This window comes from Meriones unguiculatus, chromosome 7 (assembly GCF_030254825.1).
Source record: "Meriones unguiculatus strain TT.TT164.6M chromosome 7, Bangor_MerUng_6.1, whole genome shotgun sequence".
Lineage (NCBI taxonomy): Eukaryota > Metazoa > Chordata > Mammalia > Rodentia > Muridae > Meriones > Meriones unguiculatus.
Window position 1 is genome coordinate 23857490 of NC_083355.1, and position 19609 is coordinate 23877098.

At 40.1% G+C, this 19609-nt stretch overlaps 1 protein-coding gene across 1 annotated transcript in view; it reads left to right on the forward strand.

The window, feature by feature from the left end:
* The window catches only part of Npepps (aminopeptidase puromycin sensitive), a 93350-nt gene that overhangs the window by 25420 nt on the left and 48321 nt on the right, over nt 1-19609 (forward strand). Inside the window, exons 4-5 of the mRNA XM_021642015.2 lie at nt 6426-6510; nt 16760-16837. Coding sequence (XP_021497690.2) covers nt 6426-6510; nt 16760-16837 — 163 coding nt within the window. The remainder of the gene's footprint in view (nt 1-6425; nt 6511-16759; nt 16838-19609) is intronic.

Sequence of the window (19609 nt, forward strand, 5' to 3'; positions counted from 1 at the left end):
GCTTACTTGGTTTCTTTTAGCTTGCTTGTTTTCAGTATCTCTTGTAAGAAAATTTAGCTCAGTTTGAATTGACTGATTATTTGCTTCTCATTGACTTGAGAAATTATAGTTCTGTTCCATCAACGCAGCAATTACTGCAAAGTTTTAACAGTGAAATCACTTATTATGGGAAGTATCTCAGGCTTCCAAATGATTGTGTCTGTAGTGATAATGTTGGATATTTCCCTTTATTAACTTACCTGGATTTGCCAATGAGGGGGGAAAAACTGTTGAGCCTCACTACAGTAAATGCAAGATGTATTTACTGTGCATCTGGTTACAACACAGTGTGAAGTCACTCTCTCAACAGCAGCAAGGGCCTGGCCATGTAGCAAGTCACCTCCTTGTGGGGAGGCTGGTTCAGTCTGCTTGCTGCCTCTGTGGCTCCAGGAGCCCTCCACTGTGGAATAGCTACCTAGAAGTCCAAAGACCTAATCCTGGGGCTGAAACAAAGAAATGACATTCTGCTCTTTTATGCATTAAAAGGAAGAACTGAAAGTGAGTTTATTATCAGCACAATGTATAGGCCAACTTAAGCATTTTACTTTTTGTTTATTTTTTGGAAGAGCGTTTCTCTGTGTAGCTGAGACTCTTCTGGAACTCACTCTGTAGACCAGGCTGGCCTCAAATTCACAGAGATCCCACTGCCTCTGCTTCCTTGAGTGCCAGGATTAAAGGTGTGTGCTACCACCTCCTGGTACATTTCACTTTTCAAACTTAGAAATTGAAAGTCTTTGTGAGTAGAGGAATTTTAATTCAGAACGTGGCTGTTCTGGCAAGAGATCACATCCAAAGACCTTCTAGCTTTGGGTGATCTGGCTGGAATACAAACACACCTTTAATCTAGAAGACAGGGGCAAGCAGATCTGAGTTCAAGGCTAGCCTGGTATAGAGCAAGTTTCAGGTAAATGAAAGTTTAGATCCAGGCATGATAGTACATGCCTTTAATCCCAAGCAATGACGGTAAAGTTAGTTTGTAGAAGGAAGTACCCATGTTTGAAAGTGATGTCTAATTGAGTGGCAGGAAAAGTGACAAATCAGAAATTTGACAGACTAGGATACCCCAACTCTCATGAGGAGAGAGAGAAAAGGGAAGCTACTTAAGGAGCAACACAGAGAATGAGAGGAAGAAGAGTCAGTTTTACCTGGACATTAATAGAGAGCTTGAAGAGAGAGAGCTCAGGTGAAGACTGAAGGAGTCAGAAGACTAGAAAAAATAGCTTGAGTTAGTTTGAGGCCAAACAGCAATTCAGGGCCGAGAGAAAAGCCAGACTGAGTAAGTCAGCTGGGGTAGGAGTTTGACCAAGAGCAGCTGAATTAAACCAATGAGCCCAGAGCCCAGAAAGAGCAAGAAAGGGTGAGCCTGCTAAGCAGTCACTCTCGCAGGCTGAAAACAGGCCTAGATTAGACCATAAGGAGGTTAGAAGCTTCCAAGACTAAAACCTAGGTTAGCAGACAGAGGCAGTAAGCCTCCTCCAGACTACAATTGAATCAGGCAAATAAAAGTTACTTTTACATTAGTGTTGAAGTTTGTTTGAATTAATACTTGTTTCTCTTTTTTGTTTTGTTGACTTATTTATGTGTATGAGTGTTTTGCCTGCATGTTTGTATGTGCACCACACATACATTTTGTGTCCATGGAGGTCAAGAGAGAGCATCAGATTCCCTGGAACTAGAGTTATGAGTGGTTGTGGGTACTGGGACCCAAACCCAGATCTTTTTCAAGAGCAATAAATGCTCTTTAGCATCGAGTCACTCATTTCTCCAGACCTCTTGGTTTTCTGTTTTGTTTTGCTTTTTTTCTTTCTTTCTTTCTTTCTTTCTTTCTTTCTTTCTTTCTTTCTTTCTTTCAGTTATTTCAAGACAGGGTTTCTCTGTGTAGTTTTTTGGCTGTCTTGGAATTTGCTCTGTAGACTAAGGTGAATCCATCTGTCTCTGCCCTTCAAGTGGTGGAAGTAAAGGCATGAGGAACCACTGGCCAGCGTTTGTTTTGGTTTTTATAGCAGAATGCAGTAGTATTTGCTAACAGTAATGGTGTCAATATATGAAAAGTAGCATGCTGTATGTCAGGTCCTTGCTGTTGTTGGAAAGATGACTTCATGTTGTCTTGTAATCGGCAATATGCTTATGCTATATGCATATTTTAAATTACCTTTCTTGGGTAGAACATTTATGCTAGTGCCCTAAAAACTATATGCTACAACACAGAGTTCTTAAATTTAAATTAGGTACTGATTGGCTCTTCTTTAACTTTGTTGTTGTTGTTTTGGTTTTCTGAGGCAGCACTTCTCTGTGCGGCCCTGGCTGTCCTGGAACTCACTCTGTAGACCAGGCTGGCCTTGAATTCACAGAGATCTACCTGCCTCTGCCTCTGCCCTTGGAGTGCTGGGATTAGAGGCCTGGAATACCACCACCCAGCTTGGAGTTCTATTTTTAAGATACATAGTTTTGTTCCTTTAGCTTCTTTCATTCTTTAAAAAAAAAAAAAAAAAGAAAAGAGAAAGTAGCTGTTAAGAGACAAATAGCTTGATTTATTCGTATACACGGGTGGATTTTCCCTAACCATAGGAGGGATGAGAAAATACTGGTAATTTGATACTGTACACAGTGCTTTCCAAAGTAAATCAAAATTTTAAGCACCTTCAAGGTGGTTATAGTAGTAGTTAGCTAAATGTGGTTTGCAAAGGTAATGTAGTTCAGCGGTCAGGACCTTGGTGGATGACATGCCCGGCTGCTCTGCAAACGCACTGTAGGTGTGGATGGATGACAAATGGTTGCCTGGATGAGGATTAAGACTGCAGTTAGGCCAGTCACTTTGTTGGCGCAAGCTTTGACTGTAAACAGAGAACTCCTCTCTTTGGAACAATCTCCAGTTTCGTCCTTCATTTCTTTTTCTAAAAAAAAGAATTGCATTCACTATTGTTCGGGGGGTGGGTTTGGGGTATGCCATGGATTGTATGTAGAGGTCCTGGGCATCAGATCCATGCTGCCAGGGTTGGCAGCAGGAGCCTTTACACACTGAGCCATTGTTTGCCACCTTCTGCTGTGTGTTGTGTTTTGTTTTGTTTTGTGTTGAGACAGGGTTGGCTGTTTTGGAACTCTGTAGACCAGGCTGGCCTGGAACTCACAGAGATTCGCCTGCCTCTGCCTCTTGAGTGCTGGGATTAAAGACATGCGCCGCTGCCACCCAGCTCGTTCCTTTAATTTTTTATTTTTTAGACAAGCTCTGTTTATGTGACCTGGTTGGTCTTGAACTCCTACCCTCCTGTCTTTTCAGAGTACTGGGATTACTGGCATGTTCCACCACTCCTGGCTCCCTCCCCCTTCTTTAATTCAGCTTGTGAATAGGCAAAAGATTTATTGTCCATGACCAGTTGGGAATAAAGTTTTGGTACTGATCGGGTATGTTCTGATCCTACAATGGGAAGGAATACTGCCACTTAATTTTTTTTTTTTTTTAAAAACAGGGTGAAATTTTTCTTTTGAAACAGGAAGATTTATAAGAATTATTTTTTACCAGGCTATGGTGGCACACATCTTTTTTTTTTTTTTAATTTTATTTTTTATTATTTATACAACATTCTGCCTGCATACCAGATCTTACTATAGATGGTTATGAGCCACCATGTGGTTGCTGGGAATTGAACTCAGAACCTTTGGAAGAACAGCAAGTGTTCTTAACCTCTGAACCATCTTTCTAGCCCCGGTGGCACATACCTTTATTCTAGCACTCAGGGAGGCAGAGGCAGGCCTATCTCTGTGAGTTCAAGGCCAGCCTGGTTTACAGGGTGAGTTCTAAGACAGCCAGGGCTACACATAGAAACCCTGTCTCAATAAACAAACAAAACAAAACAAAACAAAAAGAATTAATTATTAAAAAGTATGTGCATGTTGGCGCTTGACCTCAGGACCTTGTATATTCTAGGGATAAGAGTTTAAACAAAATACCGGGGGAAAGCATAAGATGTTTAGTAATCAATGTTAATAATTTGGAAGATTATAATTAAAACCATAGAATGACAAGATTGTTAGACATTTTAAAGAAGGTACGAATTTCTTTAATCTTTATACAGTGGCGGGTCAGTTGGAGCTACTCTGGAGGAAATTTCTCAAGTCTTAGTATTGTTGAGATTTATATTCTGCAGTCCAGAAAGGACTGTCATTAGATTTCTTTCTCTGAAAAAAAAAAAAAGTGCATGTGTACAAGAAAACACTAAACCAAGATGTCTATTGTAGTATAAGTTTGTTTGTATGTATGTGACACAAACAAGCAACAAAGCGATGCTTTAAAAAAAATGGAAATAAACTTATTAGGAATTCTGGATAATTAACTGCTTTATTTATAGGATGGAACATACGAAGGAGTTCAAATTAATTAGATCATGTCAGGAGTGATAATGCATGCCTTTAATCCCAGTGGAGGCCGAGGCAGGTGAATTTCTGTGAGTCTAGATAACCTATGTTTCTACACAGACATATATAAGTAAGTTAGGCCTGCATCTGTTACCATTAGCCCATCTCCAGAAGACATAATGTTAAGTGAATAAAGTTAGTTGGAAAAGGTTGTGTATACAATTGATATCTTTTGTGTAAAATGTAAAAAAGTTTGTAGAGCCTTGTGTAATTGAACATGTACAGGAAAGATAGACAGTAGCCTTAGGTTGGTAGTTATCTCTAGAAAAATGCAGAAAGAAATGAAAGGCATTTGCATTATATTTATTCTCTAGTTCCCTGTTGTCCTGAGGAGCTGCAATTCAAGACCCCTAGTGGATACTTGAAATATGAGGGCATATTTTATATCTTTTGTATCTTAAGTGTTGCCATACAGTAAAAGGCATACTCTGTTCTCCCTTCCCCTGCTTTTTCCTTTTCATTTCTTATCTGTCTATGTATGTATGTATGTATGTATGTATGTATGTATGTATCTATCTATCTGTCTATCTATCTATCTATCTATCTATCTACCTACCTACCTACCTACCTACCTACCTACCTATCTACCTTTCAGTCAGGGCTTATCTGTGTAGTCCTGGCTGTCCTGGAACTCTGTAAACTAGGCTGGTCTTGAACTCAGAGACTCCCATGTGTCTGTATCTCAAGACCACTATGCCTAGATTGTTCTTCCATATTTCTAATTAATTAATTAATTAATTAATTAATTAAATTTTCTCCAAGACAGGGTTCCTCTGTGTTGCCTGGACTGTCCTGGAACTCACCCTGTAAACCAGGCTGGCCTCCATCTCACAGAGATCTATCTCCCCCTGCCTCCCAAATTCTGGGATCAAAGCTGTGCACCACCATGACAGGCCATCTTTAATGTTTTAATCCTGCTTTATATTGCTAGTTTTGCACCTTTGGGCCATTTGTTTGGTAAATACAACAAGTATTCCTTGGACACAAGCACTTGTGTATCTACAGTTGATCTGATAATTGGATTTCAAATGACTAGTTGTAAGTAGGGTAGATATTCGGCATATGCTGGAGGCTTCCAGGCTGAACAGGAGATTTTATGCTAAGTTGTGAAATTTAAAAAATTGTAAAAATCTGTTGCTTTCTTTTATTGAGGTTATTTTTATTTCTTTTGTGTGTGTTGGAGGTCTGTTTTGCCCGGTATATAGCTTTGCAGTATGAGCATGTGCCTGGTAGCCACAGAAGTCAGGAGAGGTTATCAGGTCCCCTAGAACTGGAGTTATAGATGGTTGTGAGCCACCATGTGAATGCTGAGAATTCACCTTGGGTCTTCTGGAAGAGCAGTCAGTGCTCTTTTTTTCCTTCCTTCCTTCCTTCCTTCCTTCCTTCCTTCCTTCCTCTCTCTCTCTCTCTCTCTCTCTCTCTCTCTCTCTTTCTTTCTTGCTTGCTTGCTTTCTGGCTTTCAGGACAAGGTTTCTCTGTGTGGCCTTGGCTGTCCTAGAACTTGCTTTGTAGACAGGCTGACCTAGAATGAAGAGATCTGCTTGCTTCTGCCTCCTAAATGCTGAGACTAAAGGTATATGCCGCCACTGAATCATGAAAAGATTTTATTGATCAGATATTTAGTATGAAAAACTTAAACATGTATTATTTTTTATATAATTAGAAAATGTGCATTGCTTTGAAGTACTAAAACAACTTACTTATTTTTACCATTGTATGCATAATCAGTCTTTTTTTGAGACAGGGTTTCTCTGTGTAGCCTTGGCTGTTCTGGACTTGATTTGTAGACCAGGCTGGCCTGGAACTCACAGCAGTCCGCCTGCCTCTGTCTCCCAAGTGCTGGGACTTAAGGCATGAGCCCCCATGTTTGGCTGTCAGTCTAGGTTTTTAAAAATTGCATTAAAACATTAGCCCAGGTTAAAGGGCTACTGTGTGCTGTCTCTGATAATAGCCGGTTTTTCTCTTCTTCTTAGGTGAGGCAGGCAACCAATCAGATTGTGATGAATTGTGCTGACATTGACATTATTACAGCTTCATATGTGCCAGAAGGGGATGAAGGTAAGAGCTCTCTTCCATTTTAATTTGGTACTTGAGAGAGATTGACTGACTCAGACCTTCAAATTGAGACATCAGTACTGATTACTTTAAAATGTGCCAGGCATCAGAGGCAGGAGGTTCCTGGCCAATCTGTTCTATGTGGTGAGGCTCTGGCTTAAAAAAGAACAAAGCAAAGCAAGTGTGTTGGTTGTTTATGGGAATATTAGAATAGTGTTATCTAAGTGTATTCTGAGATAAAGAAAGTGTCAGAATTCAAATTCTGCGTGAAACAATTTCTGTTGATATCCTGAGAAATCACATTTTATAAATGTAAAATGAATATAATAACCAGTATAACAAAGCTGATGATGAATTGTTCTTTAAATTAAGTACTTTGAACATGAAAGCTTCATCAGAGGAGCTTAGTTTTATGTGTATTTTTCTTAAAAGACCTCACCCCTTGAACTTGAGATAGTAAGGTTTTTTTTTTAAATTTTTTACTAATTACACTTTATTCACTTTGTATCTCCCCATAAGCTCCTCCCTGAGATAGTAAGTCTTACTCATAACCGAAAAAATAAATAAAAAACCCCAACTTTATGAGGCCATGTGTTAATGTTAGAAGCTAGATAACAGTGTCAGTCACGGAAGTGGTCAAGAAGTGTATGCTGTGTGTGAACCCCATCAGCATCTTTAAACGAGAACTGTTGGAGATGGTGTGTAGGTTTGGGGTTCAAATGTTATTCCCATTTAAGCTGAATGGAGCCGAATTGCTTTTTCCTTTTGTGTTTATTTTGCCATTCCTTGTCAGAATATTTTATTAGTTACTTGTAGAAAATCTCATTGGACATAGAGTAAGTTAGCGATGTATCTTTAAAATTTCTACATTTTATTCTTTTCTACTTTATGCTATGTTGAAAAGAAGCATACAGGTTTATTTTCAGGTCTGGTGTTTATGCTGTAAGATATCTTATAGTAGGAAGATGAGGTCATAGTGTTTACCCATACTGTTGCTGCAGGAGTTTGTGAAGTCAAACTACTGCATTTTAAGCTTAGAAAAACAGATTCTTCAAAAGGACTTGAGTGAGTGCCAACTTTTGAAAGATTGTCTGGTAAATGAAAGAATGATCAATTTCTTCACCTCTGGAGGAAAAATGGAAGTACTTGAGATAGTTCCATCAAGGCTAGCTTTTAATTAGAGAACATTTAAGTCTGTGTAGTGTTTTAATGAGGCATGCAGTGTATATAGATATGCAGATAGTAAAATAAATATGCACTCTTAAGTTGTCATTTTAGCTCACTTAAAAACAAGAACAAACACTTCCTTACCAAACTTCAGGAAAGGGTTTGGGGGGTTTCCAGGGTTTGAGTGGCGCTGTGCTGGTGGTGGCCTGCACCTGGGCTCACTTAGTGCTCTCACCACTTAAGTAGGAGGGCACTGCATGCTTAAGGAGGTAGAATTTATAGAGAGAGTCAGGGAAAACATTACATTTTTTAGAAACTTAAAATATTTCCCACCTGCCAGTAGTGATGCACACCTTTAATCCCAGCACTTGGGAGGCAGAGGCAGAGGCAGAGGCAGGTGGATCTCTGAGTTTGAGGTCAGGCAGGGCTGGCTACACAAAGAAACCCTGTCTCAGAAAAACAAAAACAACAACAAAATTCTCCTTCAGAACTAGCTAAGGCACAGTTCCCATTCCTTTTCTCCTATACCTTCAGCAGAAACCCAGAGTCACTTGGAAGCTCATCTTATATTAGAATGGAATTTACAAAATGGTAATCTTATTGATTTGGTATTTTAAGGTTTGCATAAGGAACAGGGATAGATTTGGCCTTTGTAGCGCACACAGACTTTAATTTTGCCTTGGACCTAATAGCATTTTATGATCCCTACCTTACAGGAGAGTATGGTATGTTGTTTTTTTAGAAACTAGTGACTATAAATTTGACACAGCTCTTCTCAGAGCTCTCTGCTGGTAAAAGGGAACATTAATCTCATCAAGTACCCATTAATACTTATGATTGATTACCTTCTGCAAGATTGATGCAGTCAGGCGTGTTGAAGCATGCCTTTATTTAACCCCAGCACAGGAGAGGCAGAGGCAAGTGGATCTCTGTGTGTTCCAGGACACTTTGGTCTACATAGTTCCAGGCCAGCCAGGGGTGCACAGTAAGACTCTGTCTCAACAACAACAAAAGATTGATTCAGATATCCAAAGTCACTGAATTTTGATGCTTTAAAGTAAAACCAACCAGAAAAGTATTTGAAAGCTTGATGTTGTTGAAATATAAGTTTTTAATTGGTGAAGAAAGGCCATCTTGTGAAATGCACATTAGTCCTGAGAGACCATTAGACTCTAAGGCATGGCTAACTTAAAAAACAAAAACAACAACAAAAAACTATTTGGGACCTTTGTAATATATGTGTATATATATATATATATTGAAAAATATATTTCTAATGAGAAACAGTAAGCGAAGATGGCTGAAAACTGTTTTTTACTGTTCTGCACTTCAAGGGTTGGTGAAATCACTAGCACTTAAGCCAGTGCAAGGAATGCACCTCCCTACACAGTGCAGGGGTTAGTACTGTCACCAGCTTCTGCAAGAGAAGCACGGAACTTTTGAGTGCCTGAACTCAGGTTCTGACAGGTAAAGAGTCTTTTAATTTATCATTAATAGACAGCTTGAGTAAAGCCCCGTAGAAAATGATCATTGGAAGATTTATGCCAGCTTCTCCTGGAGTGTATTCCACCAGATAATCTGCGTGCAGCATTAGCGTGTGAGAAAGGGCCCCTGGGGAAGGAGCTCCGTATGAAGCTCTCCCGCATAGGTCCAGATTGACCAGCATTGCTTTGGCTCATCTACATGAGAGCCTAAGTTACATTGTTCTTGAAGTACAGTTGCGTATTTGAATGTGTGCTTATGGAAGTGTGCATGTATCTAATGCAATAAGAGGATATTGCCAGATACATCACCAGAGCAAATAGTTAAACCTGACAAAAGTAATGGTTCTTCACACTTGATCCAAAGCCCTTCTCTAACTTTTAGTAATGTATCTTCTGTCATTATAATTATATATAAATAGATAACACTAGCATCTCTTTGAAGTGGCTTATTTAATGTCATTATTCTGAAAATTCACATGGCTCTTAAAATGGGAAGACTAATAATGAAAGCAAAATAATGCTAAAATAAAATGTATGTACTATTTTTTTAAAGATTTTCTTTATTTTATGCTTATTAGTGCTCCATCTGCATGCGCACCTGCACACCAGAAGAGGGCAGTAGAGGGTATAGGTGGTTGTGAGCGACCCTGTGGTTGCAGGGAATTGAACTCAGAACCTCTGGAAGAGCTGACAGTGCTCTTAACTGCTGAGCCATCTCTCCAGCCCATATGTATGGACTATTGCAATAGAAAATTTCATGGAGATACTGCCAATGGGAAGGAATTTGAATGTAACTTCAATTCTAAGACAGAGATGTAGGCTAAGGATTTCCTTCAAGAGTTCCTGTGCAGTCAGACAAACAAGAAAATGACTGAATTGGGCTAGGATTGGAAAAATTTGATGGGACAGAAGATAAACTAAAAAGAATACCTGTCATAAAAACATACTCAAAATGTGAAGATACAACTCAGTGGTACATTGACTGCTCTGCATTCATGAGGCTCTGAGAAATTGACCCCAGCCCAGCAAAATAAATAAATCACAATTAAAAATAAATATATTAGCCTGACGTGGTGATGCACACCTGTAATCCCAGCACTTGAGAGGTAGAGGCAGGTGGATCTCTGTGCGTTTGAGGCCACCCTGGTCTACAAAGTGTGTCCAGGACAGCCAAGGCTAGATGGAAAAACCCTGTCTTGAAAAACCAAAAGACAGACAAACAAAACCCTTAAGTTAAAAACAACAACAACAACAGTATTTAACAGTGTTAAAGATTGAGTTTAGGGCTTCATGAATGTTAGGAAATGTTCTAGCACCAAGATATATTCCCAGTTCCAAATAAAACATTTCTGAAGGCTGCATTGAACTTGGTTAAACTTGGAACTTCTGAAAGAGCCCTGGGAACTGATTCCAAGGAACTGGCATATGATACTTGTTCTTCGCCACGTGGACCTCAGTACAAGAAGTGAGATGAGCATAGCCGTCTGACTAAAGTGAGCCGGAAAGGCTTGCTTATCTAGTTAATGTATGGCACGGTGTCTTCTGCCGCGCCTTGAAGACTGGCCTTGAAGTTCAGAGCTCACTGGTTTAAATTGTCAGCTGCTATAAATACAAGTGTGCTTTGCCATTCCTGGCACGGCTTTGAGAGTTATAGACGTTGAGTGAAAACTGACCTAAACAATGTGTAATATACTATATTATAATGAAATGTATTTACTGAGTTGTTTGAACTGATTTGCTGTTCTTGCTTCTGTGATACCATTGATAACAAGATTTGAGGACGGGGCAAGATGGTCAGTGGGGTCACGCTCCCAGCCTCATGACCTGAGTTGGAGCACCAGAACCCACAGGGTGGATGGAACCTGACATTTGTGTCTTGGTGTGCACCCCCAGAAAATAATATTGAAAAAATATTTATGGCTGGTGTGTAGTTTAGTGGTAGAATACTTGTCTAGCGTATGTGAGGCCCTGAGCTTCACCCCCACTACCATAAATAAATAACTATGTTCAGGATCTATCAGTTAGCTCCTTTTGTAGATTTCAGCCTGCTTTGTGGGAGAGGTTGGGCATGTAATGAACTACCAAGGCTGGAGGTCTAGTAGAGCACACCCTGAGCACTCTGCCACTGAATTCTACCGTACACAGTTTACTTTTAGAGAGTTTTTGTTGTTCTAACAACTTCCGGCCCTGCTTCAGCTTTCTGGGTGCTGGGGTAGCTTTTGTTTTGTTTTGTTTATTTTGAGACAGGTTTTCTTTGTGTATCCCTGGCCGTCGCATACCAGGCAGGTCTCAAACTCAGATCCATCTGCCTCTGCCTCCCAAGCGCTGGGATTAAAGGCGTGCGCCACCACTGCCCAGCTTTTTTTTTTTTTTTAAATTTTGTCTCTGGTTTACTATTTCTGAACATAATGAGTTTGGAGAATGGGAATATAACGTCTGTGCTGTTGTTCTTTGAAGAACGGGTAAAGGCATGTGTAATCTGTGTTCATTGACATAGAAGTAACTTTCGGGATATCCTGTTTTCTAAATTAAATGGCCATCTTATTTCACTTTAAATAGGTCTGAACTTTTAGAGCTAGTTCAGGTTAATAGCAGAACTAAGAAGAAAATACAGAGAGTTCCCACAGAATCCCTGCTCTGTGCACTCAGTAGCTCCTCTAATGTCAGCATGCTGTACCAGGGTGGAATTAGTGGTTCCAGTTGATAAACTTTGGAAACATCATCATCTAAGGTCTGTTTATGCTTCACTCTTGGTATACTATCTGTGGGTTCTGACATTGGATGATGAAAAGTCCCTACCATTGTAGAATTGTAAGGAAGTGTTTTACTCCTCTAAAATCCATCTGTACTCTTACCTGTTTATTCCTCCCCCATCTTTCTTCTGGTTTTTGTTAATTTTTAAATGATATGTATGTGTCTCTCTGTAGGTATGTATATCTGATTGTAGGTACCCACAGTGGCCAAGGAGTGTAGGATACCCCTGGAGCTGGAGTTACAGGTGGTTGTGAGCTGCCTGATGAGGGTGTTGGGAATTGGATGAGCAGTATGTGTGCTTAGCTGCTGAGCCATCTCGCCGGCCTTGTGCCCATAGTTTTGTCTTCTCTATAGTGTCATTGTAGGAATCATCTAGTATGCTCTCTTTCCTGATTGGCTCTTTTCACTGTAATAGTATACATTGGAATTTTATCTTTTTGTGGCTTAGTAACTTGTTTCCTTTTAGCACTGAATAATATTCCAACAGGATTTGGTGGTACAGGCTTTTAATCCCAGCACTTGGGAGGAGGAAGGGGTAGGTAGATTGCTGTGAGTTAGGCCAGCCTGGTCTACATAGAGTAAGGTCTGGCCAGGGCTGCATAATGAGACCCTGTCTCAAACAAATGTGTGTGTTTTGCATAGGCTACAGTTTATGTACTTAGCAGAATGTTTTGCCTGCTTTCAAATTTTGGCATTTATGAATTATAAACAATTGTAAACATCCATATTCAGGTTTTTTTTTTTTAACTTAAAAGTTTCTAGTCCTTTTGGTATAAATACCAAAGAGTATAATTGATGGGTAATGTACAATGGTACAAAGAAAATGAAATCTCCATCCTTCTGAGGCAGGGTCTAATATATAATATAGCTCAGCTTGGCCTTGTACTTGATATGTAGCCAAGGATGACCTTGGATTCCTGCTTCTGTGTTCCCAGCGCTAGAACTGGAGTTACATGATACCACACCGAGGGTATTCAGTTTGTAAGCAACTTCTGCTTCCAGAGTTGCTGCTCTGTGAACAGTGAAGGAGTTTCTGTTGCTATACCGCCTTGCTAGAATTTGATATTCTGGAGTTTGGACATTCTAATACGTACGTAGGAGTGTGTGGTGGGTTTTATTTAAATTTCTGTGATGATATACTGTGTGCCTATTTTCATATTTTTTCGGTTTAGATCTCTGGGGGTCTAACCCAGTGTACTTTGTGTATATTTAATCTGTGCTTTACCACTGACCTGTAGCTCCAGCGTCTACTGTGGCTCCTGAAGTACCTGGGACTATAGGTATAAGCCATCCTTTCTTTCTTTGCCCACTTTATGGTGGTGGTAGTGACATTTGGGAGAAGGCATCACTGTATCGTTTGGGTTGTCTCACATGCACGGTCCTTTGATCCTCTTGCATCCTAAGTGCTGGGATTACAGGCATGTGCCCCAGGCCAGCCTCAGACTCTTAGTGCTGGTTTACAGCTGTACTTGCTCCAGCTCTGTTACTGTGACGTTTTAAGAATAAAACTCTTTAGTCAGATAGATTTCCTAATATTTCTCCCATTTTATGGCTTAATGTTTCATTTTGACAGTGTCTTTTGGAAAGCATTTGTTTAATCTTAATTTAAGTTTATCAGTCATTTCTTTCACGGATTCGTGTCTTTGGTGTGGCTAAAAAGTTATCACCATACTTAATTCATTTTGATTTTCTCCTGTGTTGCATTCTGGGAGTTTCATGCTTTCCATTTAGGTGGATGGTTCATTTTGAGTTACTATGGAGTGTGTAAGCTTTTGTTTTGTTGCATGTGAATGTTTTGTTCCAGTGGTTGTTGAGACTGCCATTTCTCTGTTGTATTGGTTTGTTTTGTTGGTTTTTCAAGACAGGGTTTTTCTGTGTAGCCCTGGCTGTCCTGCAGTCACTTTGTAGACCAGGCTGGCCTTAGACTCACAGAGATCTGCCCGCCTCTGCCTCCCAAAGTGCTAGGATTACAGGAGTAATCCTGGCTTTAATTTTATTTTGTATTTGTTGTTTGTTTTTTTGGTCAAAGATTGGTTATTTGTAACTGTTTCTCTCTGGGCTCTTCTCATCTATTTGTATATAATTCTCACCAAAATCACACTGCTTTCATTACCATAGCTATGCAGGGAGCCTTAAACCTTGGTAATATAGTCCTTTGATTTCATTCTTCAGTACTGTGTTGTCTACGTAGGGTCTTTTGCTTTTCCATATAGAATTTAGAATTAAGTTGTTATTTATAAAGTAACTTGCTGGAATTTGTGTGTTTATAAATGTCTATATCTGTAGATTTGTGTGTGTGTGATCAACTTAGTTGTTCTCAGGAGCTATCCCCCATCCCCCATCCCCCAAGGCAGGGTTTCTCTGTGTAGCCCTGGTTGCCCTGAGTGCTGGGATCAAAGGCGAGTGGTTTTTTAAAACATTCTCCCACTGGGACCTTGGGCTCATTGATTAGGTTAAATTGGCCGCCAAGCATGTCTCAAGCTAGCATCCTCCTATGTCTACCTCCCCTCAGTGCTAGGATTACAAATGAATGTCACATCCTCGTGGTAGCATTGAAAGTAATTTACTGCCTCAGCCATTTCCCTCACTCCAGTGAACTGTGATTTTTATTAAGAATTATTGATTTCATGAGTCACGTTCAGAACAGCTGACTTTTTTTTTTAAGGCATATATAATCAAATAACAGTGTTACTATTATTTTTAACAAACATTTATCTGTTAGGTCAATTTTAAAAAGTATTTTAGGCTGGTGATGGTGATGGCACACACCTTTAATCCCAGCACTTGGGAGGCAGAGGCAGGCAGGCTGGTCTCTGTGAGTTCAAGGCCAGCCTGGTCTACAGAGTAAGTTCCAGGCAGGACAGCCAAACAGAGAAGCCCTGTCTTGAAAAACAAAAACAAACAAACAAAAAAAACCAAAACAAAATTGGTGAGAAAATTCAGGATAGTCTGTCCAGATTCCTCTTGGCATCTCCATATAGCAGTCCTGCCTCCTGTGTATGACACAGGGCATCTCCTGAGATGGTGTGGGCAGAGAAAGGCAAAGAAGATTAAGTTTTTCCTATTTTCTTAAGACCTAATTTGGGGGTGGAGTTATGAGCTAGGGCTATTGGGAAAAACCCAAGTACCTATTATTATACCCCAACAATCGACAAGAAAACATGCAGAATAAAGTAGTATTTTAAAAAAGGGAGCCAAGCCTGGTTGCCCACACAGGGAGGCACAGGCAGACGATCTCTGTGAATTCTAGGACCCAGGACAACCTGGCCTACAGAGCTAGTTCCAGGACAGCCAAGGCTACACAGAGAAATCCTGTCTCAAGAAACAATAAACAACAAACAAACAAAAACAATAATCAAATAAATAGAAAAATTATTTTTTAAAAAAAGGAAAGGCATGTAAGAATGAGCATTATTCATTTTGTTTTGTTTGGATCTAAAGTAGCCATGGTTCGCTCTGATCTCACTATGTAGTTGTGATTGATCCTGAAATTCTGATCTGCCTCTGTTTCCTGAGTCCTGGAATTTCAGTTACAGACACACAGCACCTGTCCCATATTAGAGGGTCCTGGGGAATAGAACCTGAGGCTTTGTGCACCAGAGCTACACTCCCATGCTCTGTAACACTTGTTCTTAAACGTGATGTAGCAGATCTTTAAAGAAACGAGTTGATGCCTCACCCCGAGGTTGGCTTTGAGAATGTTTGCACCAACAATATTAGCTTTAATTCTAGGCAACATTTTTGTTGCCACTTTAGTGAAGCCAGCCGTTCTGGTGTGTGCAGTGGTAAGTGGTGGTGGTTTGAGTTTGTATTTCCTTGATGATGTTGAACACTTTTTATTTTTCCTTTGGCCATTTATGTTAAGTGTCATGAAATTCAGTTTCAGGGCATCACAAGACTTTGATTTGAGGCTAATGAATGCTCCACTTACAGTTGTTAGCATAAGATGATTGAAAAAGCCCCCAAAGTACAAGCTCCTTTAAGGGAGTTCAGATATATGACTACTCTCTTTTCTGAGAAAACTTGAGAGGGAATTTGATTCCTCGGTAGTTACATAGCCTAGTTGTATTTATAGTTGGAAGTATGTCCTGTGGAATGGAATGTAGCAATACAGCACCGGGCTGTTCTGTTCTCAGGCTCCCATTCTTTTGTGTTTTATTAACTTCTTGCCAGTGTGAAGTGTTTCTGTAGACAAAAACTGGGGTAGGTTCATTGAGTAAACTGCCATGTCAGGGCTTGAGTTGAGATCTCAGTACCCATGTAATAAGCCAGGCATGGCACACACACTCAGTAACTTAAGCACTGGGTGAGCTGAGCTAAGCGGATCTCTGGAAGGAAGCCTCAGCAAGCTCCAAGGTTAGAGACCCTGTCTCAAAAAACAACGTGGATAGCTTTTAATCCCAGCACTGGGGAGGCAGGGGCAGGAAGATCTCTGAGTTTGAGGCCAGCCGGGTTTACAGAGTGAGTTCCAGGACAGCCATGTACATTAAGACCCTTTCTAGAAAACAAAGCAAAACACCCCCACCAACCAGATAAGGTGGAATCATCCAGAAAGACACCTGATACTGACCTCTAAGCTCCACACACACACACACACACACACACACTCACACTCACACTTCATTTTATCACTTGCAGGGTTACGGCAGGAGGATTGTTATGCTCTGAGGTCAAGCTCAGCCTGGGGTACATAGTACCAGGGCTGTATAGCCTCACTTGTCTCACAAAACAAGAATATTTCATTCAGTTTAGTAGAAAATTTGTTAATGTTGTTGATTTTGGCAGTCTAGATTTGTTCTTTTCAGTGTAGTTAGATTTGTGAAGTAATTTTTTCTTTCTCTTTCTAGAAATCCATGCTACAGGATTTAACTATCAGAATGAAGATGAAAAAGTCACCTTGTCTTTTCCTAGTACTCTACAAACAGGTAAGAAATGTGTCTTTTGTGAAATCTTATGAAAGATGATGCATTTTACTGCTTCCAAAGACAAACATGCCATTTCTCCCCATATTATTGCTTACAGATTAAAGTATTAAGGTCTTTTCTTCCCCTTTAAAAATTCTGGGTTATGGCTGGGCCACCTTTAATGGCTGACACACGCCTTTGATCTTAGCACTCAAAAGGCAGAGGCAGGTAGATCTATATGAGTTTGAGGCCAGCCTGGTCTGCAGAGTGAGTTCCAGACAACCAGAGCTATACACAAGAGAAAGCCTGTCTTAAAAAACAAACAGACAAAACAAATAAACAAACACTGAGTTAACAAATTTATTGTGACACATCATATAGCGAGACATATTTATCAGTAAAAGTTTGTGAATTCTTATTAACAAATGTTTATTATAATGCAGATTTTGGAAAATATGAAAGTACATATTCAAACTGATGGATCATATCTCTAAAATAGTACAAATAGAGCTGGGTGGTGGTGGGCATGCCTTTAAACCCTGCACTTGGAAGGTAGAGGCAGGCAGATTTCTGTGAGTTTGAGATGAGCCTGATCTACAGAGCCATATCTAGGACAGCCAGGGATATATAGGGAAACCCTGGCCAGAAAAACATAAATAAATATGTAGGTAGGTAGTTATGTGGATAGGTAAGTAGATAGGTAGATAGGCAGATAGATGGGTGGATGGATGGATAGAGTACAAATAGAATGATGCTTAGTTGAGTATAGTGGCATCCATACCCGTAATCCCAGCATTTGGAGGATAGAAACAGGAGGATCAGGAGGTCACTTGGGCTAGATGAGACCCGGTTTTGTTTGTTTGTTTGTTGTTTAAAGATTTATTTATTAGGTATATAGTGTTCTGCCTTTATGTACCCTTGCACACCAGAAGAGGGCACCAGATCTCATTATAGATGATTGTGAACCACTATGTGGGTGCTGGGAATTGAACTCAGGACCTTTGGAAGAACAGCCAGTGCTCTTAACCTCTGAGCCATCTCTCCAGCCCGAGACCCTGTTTTAATAATTATCTGCTGTAAATTTCATAGAGATTTAGATTATGTCTAAAGATTTGCACAGCTATTGCTTTTATGCTTATTTATACCTATTGTCTGGTTGCCAGAATTTAAAAATTTTTAAGTATTTGATGTATATGTTTGTGTGTGGTGTGAAAAATGTATGCATGTGTATACACAGTATAACTTGGAAGTCCTACTATGATGAATTAGAAGGTTTGAAATATAGATTAATTTTTATGTGTTCGGCTCTTTACCTGAATGCATAGATGGATGATTGGATTGGATGTATGCATGCATGAATGTATGTGCATCACACGCATGTAGAACCCATGGAGGCCAGAGAGGATGTTGGCTCACCCAGGACTGGAGGCATAGAAGTTTGTGAGCTAATGTGTGGGTGCTGATGATTGAACCCTAATCCTCTAGAAGAGCAGCCAGTCATCCTAACGGCTGAGCTGTTTTAACAGCTCCTCCTTTTTTTATGTAAAAGTTTCAGAAAAACATGGACATGTAAAGCAGAAAAGTAGGAAAACTGAGAATGAATTTATCAGAACCAAAATCTTATTTAAAGAAAAAAGAGGCAGGGGCTGGGGGTGGGGGCAGTGGTGTCAGTAACAGCAGTAGTGGCTGAAGCTCATGCCTGTAATCTGAGCATTCATGAGTCAGACAGACGGATCTTTTGAGTTGGAGTTCAGCCTCAACTACAGGACAGCCAGGGCTATACAGAGAAACCCTGTCTTGAAACAATTTTTTTTAAATATTTTATTTTATTGTGAATTGCTGTTTTGCCTTCATGTATGTCTATGTAAGGGTGTCAGAAGTTCTGGAGCTCGAGTTACAGACAGGTAGAAGTTGCCATGTGGGTGCTAAGAATTGAGCCCAGTCCTCTGGAAGAGCGGTCAGTGTTGTAACCGCTGAGCCATATGTCCAGCTCCCCCCCAAAATTTTTTTAAAGGAGTAAATTAAGAAAGAAATTTGAATTAAACACGAGCTTTTAGTTTACAAAAATACACCTTTGAGCTGGGGGTGGTGGTACACACCTGTATTCCCAGTGCTTGGGGAGGCAGAGACAGGCAGAGCTCTGTGAGTTTGAGGACAGCCTGATCTACAAAGCGAGTCCAGGACAGCCAGTGCTATACAGAGAAACCCTGTGTCAAACACACAAAAGTCTGGGCACAGTATTACACGCCTTTCATCCTAGTACCCAAGAGGCAGAGGAAGACAGATCTCTGTGAGTTCAAAGCCATTCTGGTCTACAGAGTGAGTTCCAGGGCAGCCAGAGAAACATCTTCTCAAACAAACAAACAAACAAACAAACAAACAAACAAAAATCTTTGGAGAGATACTAGCTCTGAAAATTTAAAAATCCCAAAGCAAATTGTAGTACTTTGGGGATAAAGTGAAGCTCTCGAAGAATCTTTCCTTCCTTCCTTCCTTCCTTCCTTCCTTCCTTCCTTCCTTCCTTCCTTCTTTTTTCTCTTTTTCTCTTTTTCTCTCTCTTTTCTTGTTAAGATTTATTTATTTTATGTATATGAGTGCTCTGTATGTACAGCTCCAGAAGAGGGTATCAGATCTCATTATAGATCATTTTGAGCCGCCATGTGGTTGCTGGAAATTGAACTCAGGATCTCTGGAAGATCAGACAGTGCTCTTAGCAGCTGAGGCATCTCTCCAGCCTGCTTCAGAGAATTTCTATTGGTATGAGATGGAAGCTGGCATATTATTTTCAAAGTT